General features: G+C 46.8%; 1 protein-coding gene across 1 annotated transcript in view; it reads left to right on the top strand.

The window, feature by feature from the left end:
- Nucleotides 1-18,793, top strand: part of LOC147882442 (DNA-directed RNA polymerases IV and V subunit 2-like) — a 160,451-nt gene that overhangs the window by 21,532 nt on the left and 120,126 nt on the right. The window contains exon 4 of the mRNA XM_087400248.1: nt 14,641-14,901. Coding sequence (XP_087256374.1) covers nt 14,641-14,901 — 261 coding nt within the window. The remainder of the gene's footprint in view (nt 1-14,640; nt 14,902-18,793) is intronic.

The raw sequence follows: 18,793 nt of genomic DNA, 5'->3' as shown, positions 1-18,793 counted from the left end.
CATATAATGTCCATGTGGCCTTCCATGGTCATCCAAAATCAAGTCATTCCACATGACTGGGTGCATGTAAATTTCTTCACGAGAGGTGGGTGGAACTCTGTGAAGAGTGTTTCTGAAGCTGCCCCAAGCTTTTAGAATAGCAACCATGAGAGGGGAAGGGGGAGATTTGAGATGGGCTGAAGTAAAGATCCATTCGATGCTGTCCATCCAATCTCTTCCATGAGATGGAGTACAAGAATGAATGCTGCGTAAGAAAAATATATTTCCAGGGCGCCTGTCCAGGCATCAATCCACGTACTACAAACTTGCAGAGCAAGGCCATACACTGCAAGTTTGGGTCAATAATATTGAGACCTCCTTCTCCTGTGGGGAGGATGAGGGTCTCCCAAGACACCTTGGCTACAACATCTGAGGTGCCATATAAACTGCTCCATAGGAAGTTCTTGATAGGTCTCATGAGCTGAGCGATACAACCTCTAGGTCTGCACCAACATGAGAAAACAAATTAGGCAGTGGCCAATAATACTTGGTTCACAACGACAACTCTGGATGCAAGGTCAAGTCTAGCAGAATTCCAAAAGATGAGTTTCCTCTTGATACTCTCCAACACGAGAGCAAACTGTTGTGTCGAAGAGATGCCCACCCCAACCTGGCATCCCTTATATCTGACGGAAACTACCCTCTGAATCCAAGTGAGTCCTATGTCATTCCCCCAGTATGGAGTGTCCTCATCATTGATCCAAAAGCCATTGGATTTGTTCCAATTAATGTGTGCATCTGCTGCAATGTAAAACAAATCCAATGTCGTCCTGAATGAATTCAATATCTATGGAGTGGCATCTAAAGAAACAGCCATATCATATGCCAACTCACTGTCTAAGAGCTCATCCTATTGCCTCAACGGAAGCTTGAGCTCTATAATACCATCTTGAGCTCTAGTGTAATAGCTCATAGGTTCAGCCACAAAAAGGAACAGAAAGGGGGCTAAGGGGCATCCCTGGTGGACTGATTTGGTAATCTCAGACCTGTACCCCCTGACTCCAATAATAAGTTTGGCTGTGGGCTGATCTGTAGAGGGCTGACATCCCTCTGATCCATGCATTTGAGAAACCGAAACAAGTAAGTGTGCCCTCCCAAAAGCCCCAGTCTACCTTGTCATAAGCTTTCTCAAAGTCCAAGAGTAGAATGGCCAGCCTGTGGCCATTATGCATGGCCCAATCCGAAGCCTCCCAAAATGAGAAGATGTTTTCAAAGATGCTCCTGCCATGCACAAATCTTGTCTACGTATCATGGATAAGATTTGGGGAAAGGGCTGTAGATGAAGGCTGATAGCTTTAGCTAAGATTTTATACAAGGTACATAGCAAGGTAATCGGTCTCCATTGAGACACTGAATTCCTGCAACCCCCTTTCGGAATCAAATGAATGAGGCCCTCCGTAAGTGAGTCTGGCATCCCACCCGAGTCCCAAACACCCTGCAAGACTGAAGTAATGTGATCCCCAATTTGATCCCAAAAAGTAATGAAAAATAAGGTGTTTAGTCCATTTGAGCCAGGACACTTGTCCTTGTGAAGGAAGAGAGAGCAGTCCTGAACTCTATGTTCGTGAAGGGTGCATCAAGTGAGACAGTTATATCCCCAGACACCAACCCAGGTAAGTGTTGCCAAATAACCACTCTAGCATCATTTGTGGCCTGAGTGTCAGGATCTACTTTAAGAAGGGACGCATAGAATCCGTGGCATCTGGATGTGTGTCAAGAAGTCCGCTTGAGTCAACAAGCTGTGAGACGCACTCCTGTCTATGTCTGATGCCAAGAGTAGAGAAGAACTGCTTGTTGACCCTACCTCCCGTCTGAGTCCAAAATGACTCTCTGGCATGAAAGGCATACTCTACTCTTTGATCTAAAAGTGATTGTTGTTGGGCCCTTGCTGTAGTAAGGCGCTCTTGAATTCAAGAATCTCTTCTGCTCCTCTCTCTGGAGGACAGCCAACTATCTCACGCCTGAGGATTTCATCTCTCCTGATACGAGCAACTGAAAGATAAAAGTCGCTAATATCTAATAGGGCAGAGGCTAAATCGGAAAGAGAAAGCTTCCCTTCCTGCATATGAGATATCCATGTCCTCAACATTGTCTCTGTAAGGCCCTCCTCTGCATAAAAGGCCTCTGGAATCCTAACACTACCCTCACATGAGGACCATTAGAGTCATTGGAAAATGATCCAAAGTGGACACCCCAGCTGCAATGCTAACAGTACCACCTCTGTCAACAGCCCAATTATCCACATAAAATCTGTCAATCCATGCATGGATAGGCATCTGCAGTCTCCTGATTGACCAAGAAAACAGGAGAGAAAGCGGCTGAGTGTGAAAAGCATCATCGTGCCAAGCATCCTTTCCACTGTACTGAAAAAGGAAGGCATCCCAAGCTGCTCTCTCTAGGGAGTGAATACCATCTTTTCTACCACCGCTTTTGTCTAAGGGCATTTCAAACCATGTTGAAATCACTCCCTATAATCCAAGCATCTGCAATGTGTGATCAAGAGAGCACTTCCTTCCAAAGAAGGACACGATACCCTCTAGAATTTGGAGCATAAAGGTTTAAAATACCAACCTTATGCCCACAAATCAGAAGTATAATCCATTGAGCTCTGGAAGGGACTATGATCCATGTCCAATGACCAAGGGGAGTATAGAAGAAGAAACAGATATGCAAGTACCTCCCCTGGTGCCCAAGGCGGGTGATCAAAAAGTATGGCATGAAAGAAGCTTACCTGACTTGGCACAATCCCTGACATCCAATTTCTGTTCTTGAATCATCAGAATATCCGCGGGTTCCCCGATAACACGTGGATGCAGTTGGTTACGAATCACCTGTCTACAGTGGTGGTGAGGTACACCCCAGAGACCCTAAACGTTCCAACTGACAATCCTCATCTGCAAGAGGAGTAGGCTAGATGAAAGATGCTACCCAACCTGGTAGCAGAGAAAGCCCTCTCCTGTGAAAAGTTCCTTCTATCAAAAGGAGGAAAATCAACCGGGGATAGCACACCCACACCTGCTGAGAGGGAAACTCTATCCACGGATGTCTGAAAGATGTACTCCCTGAGCATAGAGGGTACAAACTCCTCCTCTATCTCAAACTCAGCCAAGTTTGCCAAAACGGAAAAAAAGTTTCTTTGAAGTACCTTTGGCGTAGTAGTGCGAAGGTGTTCGAATATGAAGCTAAAGTGAGTCTAAAATGAGTGTTCTAGGTGTCTAGGTGGTGTTTTATAGTCTAGTGAGTCCTAGACATGCGACGTGTCATATTGGGAGATATCCCATAGACATTGTGACTTTCTAGAGTCTAGTGTCACACTATATAGTGTTGTACTTGTCTATATCATCAACATCAAGCTCTTTGGTATCATGTGAGTACTTGTCCATTGCTTTCATTTTCTTTCCATTTCATTTCCATTATGCTTGTTATCTTTCCTTTCCATTCCTAGTGTTAGCTTGTTATCATTTTCTTTCCATTTCTTTTCCCCTCGCTCAGCCGCCCCGCTCACCCCCTCACACCCCTTCTCTCACCCCTCCACTCAACCCCCCCGCTACCCCTCGCTCAACCCCCCCCCTCAGCGCCTCGCTCACCTCTCCTGCTACCTTCTCCCGCTACCTCTGCTACCCCCCCACTACCCCTCTCGCTACCTCTGCTACCCCCTCCCGCTAACTCCGCTCCTCCCCCACTACCCCTCGCTAACCCCCTCCGCTACCCCCACTACCCCCCCCCCCCTGCGCTACCTCTGCTAACCCCTCGCTACCCCCTCACTAACCCCCTCTGGTACCCCCGCTACCCCCTCTGCTACCCCCCCCGCTACCCCTCTCTACCCTCCGCTAACCCCCTCCGCTACCCCCGTTACCCCCCCTCGGTTTTTTTTTTTCTGGCAAAAAAAAAAAAACCCCGCTCTCAGCTCCAACTGAAAAGAAAAAAAAAGGAAAAAAAATGACAAAAGAAAAAGAGAAGCAGCTTCAACCTCTTGCAATCCCTTCTTTGCCCACTGTTGTTTCCCCCATAATGAAGGGAACACGGGGATGAGGACAAGAGACGAGGTGGGAGACCCTTCGATCCAAATCTGCATATGCGTGGAGATGGGGAAGGGGAACGGTGACAAGGTAAAAACACAAAAGAAACTCAGTCTAGAGGACTTCAACAAACGCGGCAACCAGAGCGGTTTGACAGTGGACAGTACCGCGGCCCAGAAGAAAGGGGCCCACCCAAAGCCCATGCCGCTCACCACATCCTCGACCTCTATGGTTACCACCACTATTTTACCACCATCACCTGCGGCATCATCTATGCCATCTCTCTCCTCCCCCTCTCCTGCATCATCATCACAGGTCTCCTCTTCAGTAGCCTCACCACTGGCCCCACTAGCCATGGCTCCACAGTAATTTTCCCTCGTATCACCTCTACCTCTCAGTCAACCACCCTTCATCACCTCGTCCGGCCTCGCTACTCCTACATATCACTCCCCCGCCTAGATCATGTTGTCCCCACGCTCAGTACAACATTAGCAGCCCACCTTCATTTGAACCCCTCTCGAGATCCAGTTCCCACCTGGATTAGGACATCCTAGGCCCCCGCCAGATGCTTGGGACTGCCTATTGGCTGAGATACACAGCATCCGGGCCCGTCAGGCAGAGCTGACACATTACATCCAGGGGTAGGCCCGATATATCCAGGAGCAGGCCCGCATTATACAGGAGCAGGGCACCCTTATCCAGGGACTCAGACACGACATCACACAGCTTCGAGAGGAGCTCGGGACCCTCAGAGGAGCGCCTGGAGGGACCCTAGTCACAGAGATGGAGGCATAGATAGCCACGATACAGTCGTCTATAGCAGAGACGACTAGATGGGTGGATGTGGCGAAACGGGAGCCCGCAAAGGCAACCGTTTCAGCCACCATACAAGGGCAGCGGCAGAGGGCTTTGGAGGCCCTGAACATCCGGGTACGAGGGATCATGCGAGACAGCACTAGCACCACTACGATGCCCATGGAGGAGGCAATCACCTTTGTCACCACCACCATGGGAGTCCCCGACCATGGCATAGAGGGAGCATGGCCTGTTGGGAGAGATCCCAACCGAGAGCAGCCCCTAGTCATTTGCTTCAGAGATTCACATGCTCGACTAGTGAAACTCCGACGTCGAGCCTCTCTACAAGAGCATCCCACCCTGTCCATGGACGAGGATTTGACACTACTACAGATTGAGGACCGACGAGTTCTTCTGCAACAACAGGATGTTGCCCGCAAGGAGGGGAAATGGGCCGTGGTCCGAGATGGTAGGTTATTGACCGGCACCCATCGGACTCCCACCCATACATCCTAGGGGGACGGGACCTATGAGACTCAGGTTTTCAAGACTCTAGACTGCACCATTTGGAACTATAATAGTATCTTATGGTCAGATCTAGGGAACTTCTCGGAGTCTTATACAGGACAAGACATACTCTTTTACACGGAGACACACCAGAGCCCAGAGCATCCACTACCGATAGTCAGTGGCTACATATGGGAGTTAGCCTTCAGGGATGAGACGAGGGATACAGGAGGAGTCCGAGGATCAGGCAGGGTCGCAGTATTGTACAAGTCTTCCCTCGTTGGAGCCATCTCCATTGAGAGGAAGGACACACACTCTCGATTCATGTGGATCCGGATCCGACGCACAAACACTCGTGACCTTTTCATAGCAATATGCTACTCCCTGCCAGACACATCCCACTTTGCCAGAGTGGCACGAGAGGAGGGTGAGACATCGCCATATGCAACCTTACATCAGGATATCCTAGACCTTTCAGCCCATGGGAAAGTTCTCCTCGTTGGGGACTTCAACGCTAGGACGAGCACGCGCCAGGCACTACTCTTGGATTTTCGGGACGATTCTATCATGCTACCAAACATGGACTTAGACGGAGCAGGTATGACCAGGACCTCATTGGACCGACACGAACCTGTTACACCATATGGAGACGTGCTCCTTGATCTGGGCAAGATGCATGATCTCATCATCCACAACGGGCTCGACCTATGGCCCTCCTCAGGTGGTTTTACTTGCTTCCCACACGGGGGGGGCACTAGTATACTAGATTACATCATGGGATCCCCTACCTTAACTTCATGTATCACCGACTTCACCGTAGCACCACTCCCTCCAGGAGCTGATCACACATACCTATTCTTCACTATCGGCACCCCACGCTTAGCCACACCACATAGGAAGCACGACGCCTACCACGACATAAATTTGGTACCATCTGAGTACGTGTCCATTGCTTTCATTTTCTTTCCATTTCATTTCCATTATTCTTGTTATCTTTCCTTTCCATTCCTAGTGTTAGCTTGCTTCTCTCCCTACCACTATGATCTTTCAGAAGGAGCCCTTCAGAAGGAGTGGAGCCAATAAACCCATTACCTCTGTCAGATGTAGACAGATGTGCAGGAGAGGGAGGGGGGTGCTGCAAAAACTCGGCATGTTGCATGGCGTCGGGGTGAATCTTCATGGCCTCGGCTATGACTTTGACATTGTTCTCAAGTAAGGCACGGGTCTGCCGAAAGCTTCTCCCTAGATGAGCGCTCCTACACAGAAACAGATGAAAGGGAAGGAGCAATCTCATCTGCACATGGAACCAGGACAGGAATGTCTCCTGTTTGTTGAGACGGGTCCGTGGCGCCATCAGTGGTAGCCTGAGGTAAACTGGCTCTCGAACTCTAACAAGTCCCCAACGAGGGATGATCGAAACAGGACGTGCTGACTATCCTATTCGCGCTAAAGAAGTACCAGAACAAGAGACTGATGGTCCTGGTTGCACTGAAGAGGTACCAGGACAAGAGGCTTGTCTTGGCTGCGAAGTCGAAGGTCTAGCAGTGCGTGAAGTGGTAGGAGCTGGTCGTGAGGAAAGTCAAGGTCGGGTGAAGCTATGAGGCGCACCCGTGGATCTTGTAGGCCTTTTCTTCTTTCTTTTTCTTGGGAAATATGTGGCAAAGTGCCCAAGGGTCCTGCAAATCTTACACTAATCCGGTCTGCCTACAATCTCGACTCCCTATCTGAAGAAGAATCCATCTGGATGTTGAAGCATAATGTGGCCATCCAATATGTTAGGGTCAGAGACAATGACGCTAACACGCGGTACCCCATCTGACCTGACTGTCTCTGCTGTTGAAGAAGGCATCTCAGGGAGAGGGGGATCTCGGTAACCATTGAAAGATCATAGTGGTAGGGAGAGAAGCAAGCTAACACTAGGAATGGAAAGGAAAGATAACAAGCATAATGGAATGAAATGGAAAGAAAATGAAAGCAATGGACAAGTACTCACATGATACCAAAGAGCTTGATGTTGACTGATGTAATAGACAATAGACAAGTACAACACTATATAGTGTGACACTAGACTCTAGAAAGCCATAGTGTATATGGTATAGCTCCCAAAATGACACGCGGCATGTCTAGGACTCACTAGACTATAAAACACACCTAGAACACTCATTTTAGACTCACTCTCCTAGAACACACCTGCAATCTCGACTCTTTGTTTGAAGAAGGATCCATCTGGACGTTGAAGCATAATGTGGCCATCTGATATGTTAGGGTCAGAGACAATGACGCTAACACACGGTACCCCATCGGACCTGACTGCCTCTGTTGTTGAAGAAGGCATCTCAAGGAGAGGAGGGATCTTGGTAACGACCCCAAAGGCGGCTCCAATGGAATGTAAAAGTCGATGGTACGCCTGAGGAGGGTCGGGAAATCTGATGAAGAGTGATGTTGATAGGACAAAACCTGTATCAAGTTTTTGAGCACTGTATATAGCTGTGGATAGGCATATAGTTGTACATATCTAGGGTAGGTGTGGACTAATGTATAGTTTTTTGAGACAATAAAGTATGTTTTGCAGGGACTTCATGGGAAATGATGAAATGCAATGTGGTTGTACCAGACCTCCAAAGCAAGGGTATCCAGTGTGTGGTCAAATGAAAATGTTTTTGGGGTCATGTAAAATCAAGTCATGAAGGGTTTTTTTATAAATTTTCCTGGTACAATGTGGTCTTTCATGTTATGGGAATTTGATATGTTTTGGTGTCCATGTCACGGGGCTTTTCATGTGTATGTACGGGGGTGCATGCAAGTCTTAATGTGCATGCTAATGTGTGTGGGAATTGTGTGACCAAAGGTCCAAAATGTGCATTTAATGTGCCTTGGGGGATATTTGCATTTTTAATGGAAGAGTGGTAAATTCTACGTGATGACATGGCTGGAAAATCTGGAAGGGAATGTATGCATGCAAGGTGGCTACATGATCAAGGATTGGGATGCTCTGGCTGACAAGTGGACTGATACGTGGGATGGCGACTACTGGAGAGTTCTGGAGAACGTGGATGAGCGGAAGAGATCAGGTTGGGGGGAAGAAAGCAAAGAAGGAGAGAGGAGAGGATCTGCTGGTCGATGAACGGATAGTTCACGGGCTCCAAATTGTTGTACAAGAGTAGTGCGTCAGGGTGTAGAGGGCTGTGACGATCTAAGAGAGCAATTGGGCTGTGTACGGGCTGTCAATGGGGTGTGATGATCTGAAAAAAATAGCACAGGGCTGGTGGGCTGTTAGCTGAGCGGAGAGCTGTAGTATGGAAGAGAAGAGACAGGCTGACGATTAGCTGAGCGGAGAGCTAACGGGCTGATCGACGAGTCGCTTATTTTTTTGGGCTGTGGGTTTGTTACCTTTAATCACGCACAAGTGTGCAGGCTGCGTGGGGGAGCATAGCTAGAACAGAAGACAGTTTGGGAGTTGTCGCTGCTGGAAGCACTCATGAGTCCATAGGTGGAGGGGATGGCTCGATGGATTAGAATTCTTGGGGGTTCTTTGTGCATGAGGATTCCGTACGAGAAGCATAAGTACGAGCTGTTTTACTTATACAAGCTGCTGGAAGGAGGTGTTGTAGATACATCATGTGTGGTTGATCTGTCTATGTGTATGAACAATTCTTGGTTGACAAAGCTACAACGAGTCAAAGCCTTCTTTCCCCTCTTTCAAAGAGTTTGTGTGTTCCTGTGTGTGTTCTAGTCAGATTGTGTGGGAGATTGACTTGTTATATGTGTGCTCTGGATACCTCCTCTGGAACCTGGTTCATAAGCTCATCATCTACGAGCCCACATTGCAACGGATCCCTACGATGAAGTCTGAGCTATCTGATGTGGTGAAGTACATAATTCCTGGTTGTCTATCCTTTTTTTTCCTTATCAACGTCGTCTGTCTGTCCTCCTTAATAGGATCAAATCCCAATGAGAAAGGGGTCCAAAAAATCCTCCTAGAGCTCACGCAAGGAAACGAACATCTGTGACGTGAAGCACTGTACTTGCTACCTCTCCGAGGAGTCAAAAACAATCTGGAAGTAACCTCGTCCAAGGAAACGAACATTTGTGACGTGCCCTGTGAGGTCTCCAGATAGAGCGGCGAGCATCTAGTCCCTAGCCTGTAACCTGGAAGGGTGGGACCCATGGATGCAAGCAAAGAGCGATGTCGAGCTCTCCTGCTCTGTATCTTTTTTGAGATGCTGCAACTTGTCTTTTGAGAAAATGATGGTTTTTGCAGCTGGTGGAAGCAGGCGAGGATTGGCAAGGCTGAACCATTGTCAATCGAGGTGGGAAGGCTGACTCGAACACTGTTGAGCTCCGCCTGACTAAAAATTCTATGTCCGAGGAGAGGGTGAAGGTTGAAGGGAGAGAATGGGATGAAGAATGCTAAGGGAGGGGGAGAGAGGAGAGGACTAGGGGTAGGAGAGGTGAAAGGGGGGAGAGGCTAGGATAGAGGGTAGGAGAGAGGATGAGAAGAGAGGCTAGGATGGGGTAGGAGTAGAGAGGAGGGGGGGAGGGGCTAGGCGAGGAGGTAGATGTAGAGAGGATGAGGGAAGGAGGGGCTAGGCAAGGAGGGAGAGGAGGAGGGGAACAGCCCTCGGGGGGGCAGAAGTGGTGCAAGGGAGGAGGAAACTCGCGGTGGAGGAAAAAATGCTGCAGGGGGGGTCAGGAGCTGCTGCAGGGGAGGGGAGGGCCTGCAAGGGAGGGAGGAGCTGTCCGGAGGGAAGAGAAGGCCAGCGGGGGAGGGGTGAGCAGGCCGTCAGAGGGAAAGCAGGCCGGCGGGGAGAGGAGGGACAGCGGGAGAGGGAGGACTAGGCCAGTGAGGAGGGGGAGCTGGCCGGCAGAGAGAGAGGCTGACGGAGGGGGAAGGTAGCGGAGGGGAAGGCTGAGGGCGGAGGCTAGAGCTAGGGGATGTTGGAGATAAGTGCACACTAAGTGTACTATTTCCCTAGTCTACATTTGTCTAGTCTCAGTTTAGTCTTTGTGTCTTCAGTATGTGCCATGTGGCACTTCTACAATTATCCCATAAGCACTCTTGCTCTATGTCTTGTACTTTGGCCCATATATTCATGGGTCACATCATTGCAATATATCTAGCTTGTGTCTTGTCTACACTCTTCTCAAGGTACTTCTTTGTCTTTCAATCTTGTTCTTATTTTACTTCTAGTTTTCTAGTTTCTAGTTCTTCCTTTTATATTCCTACATGGTATCAGAGCCAGGTTGATCCCTCTTCTCTCCCCTCAATCTGCTGTAGCCGCACCTCTTCCAGTTATCCTTTGCTTCTACCCCGATCCCGTGAGCTGAAGGAGCCGCCTCTTCTAAGTTTTCTGCCCCGCCATCTCTCTGCCAGATCTACGCCACCACATCAGGCCGCCATCTCTCTGCCAGATCTGCGCGTCATTTCTGCCAGCCGCTGCTGTTCTTGCTCAGTTCTGCCTGCCATTGCTGCGCTCACCTCTTTCAACAGGCTGCACCTCTCCAGCTGCTGTTCGTGATCTGGGCCATCTTCTCTCTTGATGCTCAAGCTCAAGGTCTTGCTGCTGCGAACCACGGAGATCGCCTGAGAGCTGCCCACGTCTTCCCTACGGCATTGCTTTGGAGCTCGCGCTGCCTACATCTCTTGGACCGCGCCCCTTTCTACGCCTCTGCTTCTGCCTGGGATTAAGGTACTGTGCGTTGCCTCTTTCAGTTTGCTGAGCAGTCTTTTTTGCTGGTTCCTCATGCTTTGATGGGCTGTCACATGCTATGGCCTTGACAAGTGGTGAGCAAGCCGGCTTCTTGGATCTCTTCTTTCATTCATTTCTGCAATATTGTAAGGGAATAGACACTGCCCTTGCATCTTAGCAAGAGGTAAGACCTTCCCACATGGCCTCTTCTACTCATTCTTTCATGTCTATTGACAAATTCAATGGGTCCAACTTTCATACTTGGCAAATCAAAATCAAGTGCCATCTTATGAAAGAAGGTCTTTGGGATGTTGTTCACCGTGCTGCTCCCGAAGATTCCAACATTGAGCAAGTTTGACAAAGCCTATGCTATCATTTTGCTCGGTCTTGGAGATGATTACATTCATCACATCTCCGACATACAATCTGCTTCTCAAGCATGGATCACTTTGGATACCCTTTTTGGACCCCGATCTAAAAACTCTAAGATTGCACTTATGATCTCATTCTTTGATCTACATATGCAGGAAGGAGCTACTATAGCCTCTCATGTCAATTATCTTCGCAGTCTTATGGTTTAGCTTGCATCAGTGAAGTCCCCCATCTCCGAAGATATTGCTATTGTTGTGCTTCTCAAAAGCTTACCTGACATCTATGCTACTCTTGTCACTACCTTCAAGTATCACAATAATCCTACTCTTGAAGTTATCATCAATGCTCTCCAAGAGGAAGAAAGAACTCAACAACGAAAGGTAACTGACACTGCATTTTTAGCAAAGAAAGGAAGTTCTAAGGTAAGAAAGCCTTGCACCCATTGTGGCAAAACTAATCATATGGAGAAGGACTGTTTCAAGGCTCATCCATGCACCATTTGTGGCCGTGATAATCACCGGGAGAAGGACTGCTACTCCAAACCCTCTACATCAGCCCCTGCATCTACCTCAGCCCATGTTGCTGCAACATCTCCATTAGCAGATCTTGTTGTTCCTTCCTCATATGATGAGAAGTGGGCTTTCTGATTACTTCATATTTCTTGTCTACCACTTTGACCACCGATGATGTAGGTCAAAGGGTTCTAGTGTCTTAACATTCTGCTTTTGGACCTGAGGAGGGAATGTCTCCAAGGTCTATCTCTTTGTCTACAGTCAGTCTTTTGTCTATCTAGTCTTGTCTGTCTGTCTATTTGTCTATCAATCTGACTATGTTTTGTTTTAGATCCATCTTGTCCCTTCCCTTGTGGACCCATATGAGGATATCACTTGAGGAGGGGTGTCTCAGGATCTTTGTCTGTCATGTCTTCTGTCTTATCTCTCAGTCTATCGGTCTTTATGTCTGTCTTCTAGTCTTGTCTTTCTGTCTTCCTCCTAGTGTCCACTTAAGGAGGGTGTTGGAGATAAGTGCACACTAAGTGTACTATTTCTCTAGTCTACATTTGTCTAGTCTTAGTTTAGTCTTTGTGTCTTGAGTATGTGCCATGTGGCACTTCTACAATTATTCCATAAGCACTCTTGCTCTATGTCTTGTACTTTGGCCCATATATTCATGGGTCACATCATTGCAATCTGTCTAGCTTGTGTCTTGTCTACACTCTTCTCAAGGTACTTCTTTGTCTTTCAATCTTGTTCTTATTTTACTTCTAGTTTTCTAGTTTCTAGTCCTTCCTTTTATATTCCTACAGGGGAGAGCTAGGGAGCAGCCGATGGAGCAGCCGGGGAGGAGCAGCAGCTGAAATGAGGTCGTTTTTAGGATGCCCAGAAGTAAAAATGTCTCCACAACAGTAAGTAACTATTTCCTTAACAAAAACGCCCCCAAAACAGCAAAAGCGAGCTGTCTCTGAGCAAAAAACGGGCTCCTTTTGAGCAAAAAGCGAGCTGTCTTTTCCTCTACAAAGACGTCCACGAATGCCCACAAGAATGGTGATTGATTTGCTCCAAATCTAAGCACAAATCTGCAGCAAACATGAGGCTGATGGCGCATCAAAATTCACAACCAATCATGCAGCAGCTCCAACTCCATGAATCAGCTCAAATGTCCAACAAAATCCGCAGCTCATGAAGAGGCTAAGAGTGGAGGAAGAAGGGCTTCCTTCCAAGGGAGAAGAGGGAGAGTAGCTCCTCTTTCTTGACCTCCCTCACCTCAATCCCTTGGAAGAGCAAGGAGCAAGAGGGAAAGGACTAGGAGAAGGAAGGATAGAGAAAGAAAGAGAGGGAGGAGGGAAGAATAGCTCTGATACCACATGAAGGAACGTGGTGGAGAGGGAGAGGGAGAGGGAGAGAGAGAGGGTAGGCTAGGGAAAGAGGAGATAATACTAAAATGGAAACATAATGAAAGTGAAGGGAAATGTAAATGAGCAATAGAAAAAAATGGAAATACTCACATTGATAAGCTTGATGTAGACTCCTTGATGTGACACACAAGTCGTATATAGGCACACACTAGAATACCAAAGTGTACATGGGATATGTCCCAATATGACACGTGGCACTCATTACATAAGAGACTACTAGAACTCCTAGTAGAACACACTAAAACACACCTAACTTGATTTCATGTTCTAACATAGAACACACTAAAACACACTCAACTTGAATTCATGTTCTAACACAAACCGCTAAACACTTCCCATTATATGCAGTGATCCAGATGGGAGAGGGGCTTTGCCTCCACTCTAGGGTCTTGGAAAACTTTGAGAAAGCTTCTAGAGGACCAAAGAGCTTTATCAATTAGTCATCTGAGAGGGAGTGCAGGGAGGATTCAGCAAATTGATGCAGCCATACGGAGTGGATGGATATAGATGATATGCCTATTACGGATTCCACTTGGTTGGGTGCTTTTACTAGGACGGGTATTCCCCTTTAGGTCGTTGCTTTGCAGAATGCACATGAGGATGCCCTTGTTTTTTATGTTCAGTCGTCGGGAGGGAGACTTCATACATCTTCAGATGACATTCTTCAAGGGGCCCCCTTCTAGCCGGTCAAGATTCCAAGGTATATGAAGTAGAGTACAGATTCACAGTGATACCTAGATCTCAATTCACTTTCATGGAGACTTTGGCTCTATGGAGGTGTCCCTATGAGATCCTTGCAGTGGGACCCTCAGGAGTGGGAATGGATTGGAGAAGGTCACAGAGAGAAAAGCATCCCTTTCTTTCATTACACGGTTAGAAATGCCAGGAGATTGCAGCTCAGCTGTAGAGGTTGTAGGCCCTCTAGATCTCCTCATTGAGACAGCTTTCGTATTTAGGTCTTCTCATTTTTGTTCTGTTTGTTTCCCTTTTGTAAGTAATTACCTACTTTGATGTGGGTAGAGAGATAATTCATGTAAATCTGTAAAGCTCCAGCCTTTTAATGTCAATTTTCAGAATCTTAATCCATGTTTTCTGTCAACGTGTTAAAGATTTGTTAAATTATATGGTGATGCAAGTAAAACATAATTCCTAAATCAATACATGATTCTAGTTGGTTTTTCCACTCCAAAATCTCATGTTTGAAAGTCATATTTGGAAACAATTCTAGGATTCTTATAATCCCTTTTTTAAAGTCCAAATAATCGCCTAATTTATTGTGCAGACTTGTGTCTTTCCAGAAAAGGAAGAAGATGAAGATTGCAAGGCACTGTTCCTGCATACTAGACAAGGGAAGGAAACAAATGGCCAGAGAGAAAGTGCAGAAAGGAAGCCAGAAAAGACTCTGAAAGAAGAGGTCATAGGTGAAGTTTTTATAGGAAAGATCCCAGTAATGGTTAAGTCTAGCATCTGCAATCTTTCTGATGAGAAAACACAGGCACGTCTTCAGAAAGGAGATTGCCACTTTGACAATGGAGGCTATTTTATAATAAATGGAACAGAAAAGGTTAGACTCTTCCTGCTTTTATGTCTCTTATTCCTTTATGGAAATTACAGTTAATAATATCACAAAAAATGAAAATAAATCAACTGTGATGTTATAATCATGAATACAGATTGGCTAGGATTTTCTTCATGTATATGCATATATTGCAGGGTTCGTTATCCTGCTGAACTATTACTGGAGGCCAGAGGCTACTTGTGTAAGAGCAAAAGGTGCAAGAGTCTCACTACTATGTGTGTTGATGTGACGCTACATATGAGTCTGTATTATGGTGATGCATTGTGATGCATACTCACCACTCAGATGGTATAGACCAACTGGAGAGTTTATAGCTCAAGCCCACTCCTCTCTTACTCTCTAGAGTCCTCCTAGCTGCTATACAAATGATACACTCCTCAGGTTTCTCTCCTATCCTCACGTACTTCACGTCACACTCTCCCGATCAACCTGTGGCTTTTGTGTTGTAAGCCATGTTCTCCTCTCCATTTATTGGTAGATGTTGTTGAAATAGGAAAAAAAGATGAATGCGAACCTATGAGAAGATCTGATTGCAAATGATTGCAAGTAGCAGATACAGGAATACTCTACCCTAGTGCTAAGTGAAAGAGAGATATAACAAATGATGAACTTGCATCATGTTATCAAATTGAATGCCTTACTACACCAAACCACCATTCAGATGGTACAAACGTGTCTTGATCCTTTTGATGAGACTTCTTCTCCGAGTTGTAATCCATTGACTCTCTTCTTGATGGCCTCTTGTTGAAGGCTTGTCAACGAGACACTTGTAGAACTATTACCATGGTCTCGGGCTTCTTATTCAAGGATGTAGTCCTCCAAGAAAGCCACACAACTACAGAAACAGTTGAATTCATTTAATGATGCATCGGACTCATGAAGTCAGGTTGGACCTGAGGCACACACGCGGCGGATGTGATGTAGACACAAATGAAATGCAAATTGCTAGAGAGAATGAAATGGGAACAACTAAGAAAAGTGGAGCAAGGTTTTAAAGAGCCCAACACCTAATGGGAACTGTCCTTGCATGGGTATGTCTCTTCCGATTTACAAGGTTGATGATCTCTTACAAGGTGGCCGAACTGATAGCTTAGGACGCTTCCTCCATTCCTGCAATGGTGTCTCCACACTCGTCTCTCCATAATACTCATTCTGTAATGTGCCTCTCTCCTGCTCCCCTCTCCTTTTGCCCTTCAAGTCTCCCTCCTGGCCACTGATGGGAAAAATTTGCTTGTTTGCTAGGCCGCTACTAAGTAGACTCCTCTCATTGGTTGGGTGGATTGGTCTCTGTTCTCCATTGGCTGGCTTCTTCTTTCCCATCTCCCTCTCAAATGCTCATCCTTAGCATGAATGACTAACCTTTGGGTGGCCGAACATTTATCTTGGCAAAGTTAACATGAGTCCTTGAAAGTCCCTCTGCTTGGAAGCATTGTGCTTGCAGCTACTCCCATGTGCAATGGCTCCGATATCATCATGAACCATATGCCCCCCTTGGCTATGGTGGGTGAAACACTATTTACTGCTCTCTCTTGGTTTCGTCGAATCACGGGCGAAATTCACAGGCGTAGGCATCCCAAATATCCTCCCAACCTCTCTTGTAGATCGCATGTACACAAAGATATGTAATTCATTTTCTTCATGCCTATCCACAAGCCCATAATTCCCTAGATGGTTCCCTGTGCCACATGTCATCATTTTAGACCTTTCGCTTGGTACACCATTTACCCCTCTCTTGGGGCACAATTAAAACATTTGCCCCTTGGCATTTTTACACATTTAGGTGCACCTAGGCCTGAGCACTTAGAACCACCTAGTCGATGCCAATACACCCTCACCTAGGACCTTGGCAGTTACTTCCCTTGACCATTAAATTTACACACACAAAATATTACAGAAGTCGGTCCTCTAAGGGAAAATGCCCATCGATCTTTCCGAGGTCATGCTATCTCGGCTAGAGCATAACATTCCTTCCCTCTTCAAGCATCAGCGTCCTCAATGATGAAATCTGGGAATACTCTCCGTAACTGGTATACGGATTCCCAGGTAGCTTCCGATAGAGGTAGACCATGCCATGGGGCACTAACAGATTCTCTAGTTGGAATGAAGTGAGCCATCTTGGTAAGATGATCAACCACCACAAGGATAGAATCATATCCACCTTGTGTCATAGGCAGCCCTACAATAAAGTCGATGGAAATGCTCTCCCACTTACTTAGTGGTATCTCCAAGGGCTGTAAAAGTCCGGGTGGCTTCACCCGCTCTGCCTTACTTACCTGACACGAAAAACGACGTGTCACATATTCATGAATATGCTTTTCCATCTTTGGCCAAAAGAAATCTTGCTTCACGAGATCATATGTCTTCTCGACTCCTGGATGTCCCGCACATGGGCTATCATGGCATTGTCGAATGACTCTCTGCCTCAGATTTCATTCTGATTAGGTACTACTACCTTGCCATTTCTCTCTCTAAGTGTGACCACCTTTTTTCATCCCGTGCCACTATCTCTCTCTAAATGACCACCCTTTAAATGCGGCCTTCCTTTTCACTCTGTCACTTTCTCTCTCTAACTACGGTCTCCCCTTTTCATCCTGTTTTACAAACTCTTTCTCCTTCTACCTTCTATCTAACTTCCACCTCTCTCTTACAAACACCTTCTCTTTCCACCCTTTGTCCAACTTCCACCTCCCTCTTACAAACACCTTCTCTTTCCACCATCTGTCCAACTTCCACCTCCCTCTTACAAACACCTTCTCTTTCCACCCTCTATCCAACTCCTTACCTCTCTCTTACAAACACCTTCTCTTTCCACCCTCTGTCCAACTTCTACCTCTCTCTTACAAAAACCTTCTCTTTCCACCCCCTGTCCAACCGCTACCTCTTGTTGAGAGTTGTGGTGCCATGAGCACTTATAGAGCAAAGGTATGAGTAAAGGGAAAGCTGCCACATGGCATGGAGGAGATATCCCACATGTGAGCAAGCAAATGGATGTAAGCACCCTCACCTATAAAAGGGAGGTTCATTTGAAGTAATATCAATCAAGCACTTTGCACTATCTCAAGATTCTCTTTATGAGTCCAAGCTAATCTATCTTGGAACCTAATTGACTTGAGATACATGTCATGAGCACTCTCTTCATCATGTTTCTAGATAGGTTCCATCCACCTTAGAGCGCTCCATAGATCTTGAGGCACACATGTTTTGTCACCTCTCTCCTACAAAACCCTTCTCTTTCCACCCTCTGTCCAACTCCCTACCTCTCTCTTACAAACACCTTCTCTTTCCACCCTGTTGTACTCAAAGTTTATGGCGACCCACCAAGAGTCACACCTGGGTCATGTCATGGTCACCTCAGCAACATGCCAAGTTGTTAGACCTTGGTCATGCCTAGTCGCAGCGTGTTCACATGACTTGGACATGACTTGACCTGGACATGACTTGGGTATGACGGAAGCAACACACGACTGAAGAGTGCCAAACCTCAACCTCGACTCACCATGGTCAAAGTCAATCAGAGGGAAGTAGAGGGAAGTACTGGCGCAATGGTACACGGGATACACCTGTTGGTGCACATGGGAAGCAGTCCAACAGTTAAGAGGCATAGGTGGTGCACCAACCCTCTCAACCAACTAGTGTCAGGAGCACAGGAGAACACATGGAGCATGGGATTCACTGACCCAGGACAGGCTGGAGTGTTGCAGAAGTCATCAAGGACAGAGCGGCCCACAAACGGTGGAATGGCTAAGGATGGCTAAGGGTGCAAGAAGACATCCAATAGGAAGAAGGAGAGGAGATTGGTAGTGGGGGGTGGAGCAGAGGAGGAGAAGGTGAAGAGGGGGAAAGGGAAAGGGGAGAGGGACATTCTGGAGGGGCGAGA

The sequence above is a fragment of the Dipteris shenzhenensis genome, chromosome 29, assembly GCF_047967505.1.
Source record: "Dipteris shenzhenensis isolate YYH24624 ecotype China chromosome 29, Dip_SZ_1.0, whole genome shotgun sequence".
NCBI lineage: Eukaryota > Viridiplantae > Streptophyta > Polypodiopsida > Gleicheniales > Dipteridaceae > Dipteris > Dipteris shenzhenensis.
The sequence above is the reverse complement of the archived record's forward strand: the minus strand, read 5'-3'. Positions and strand labels throughout refer to the sequence as shown.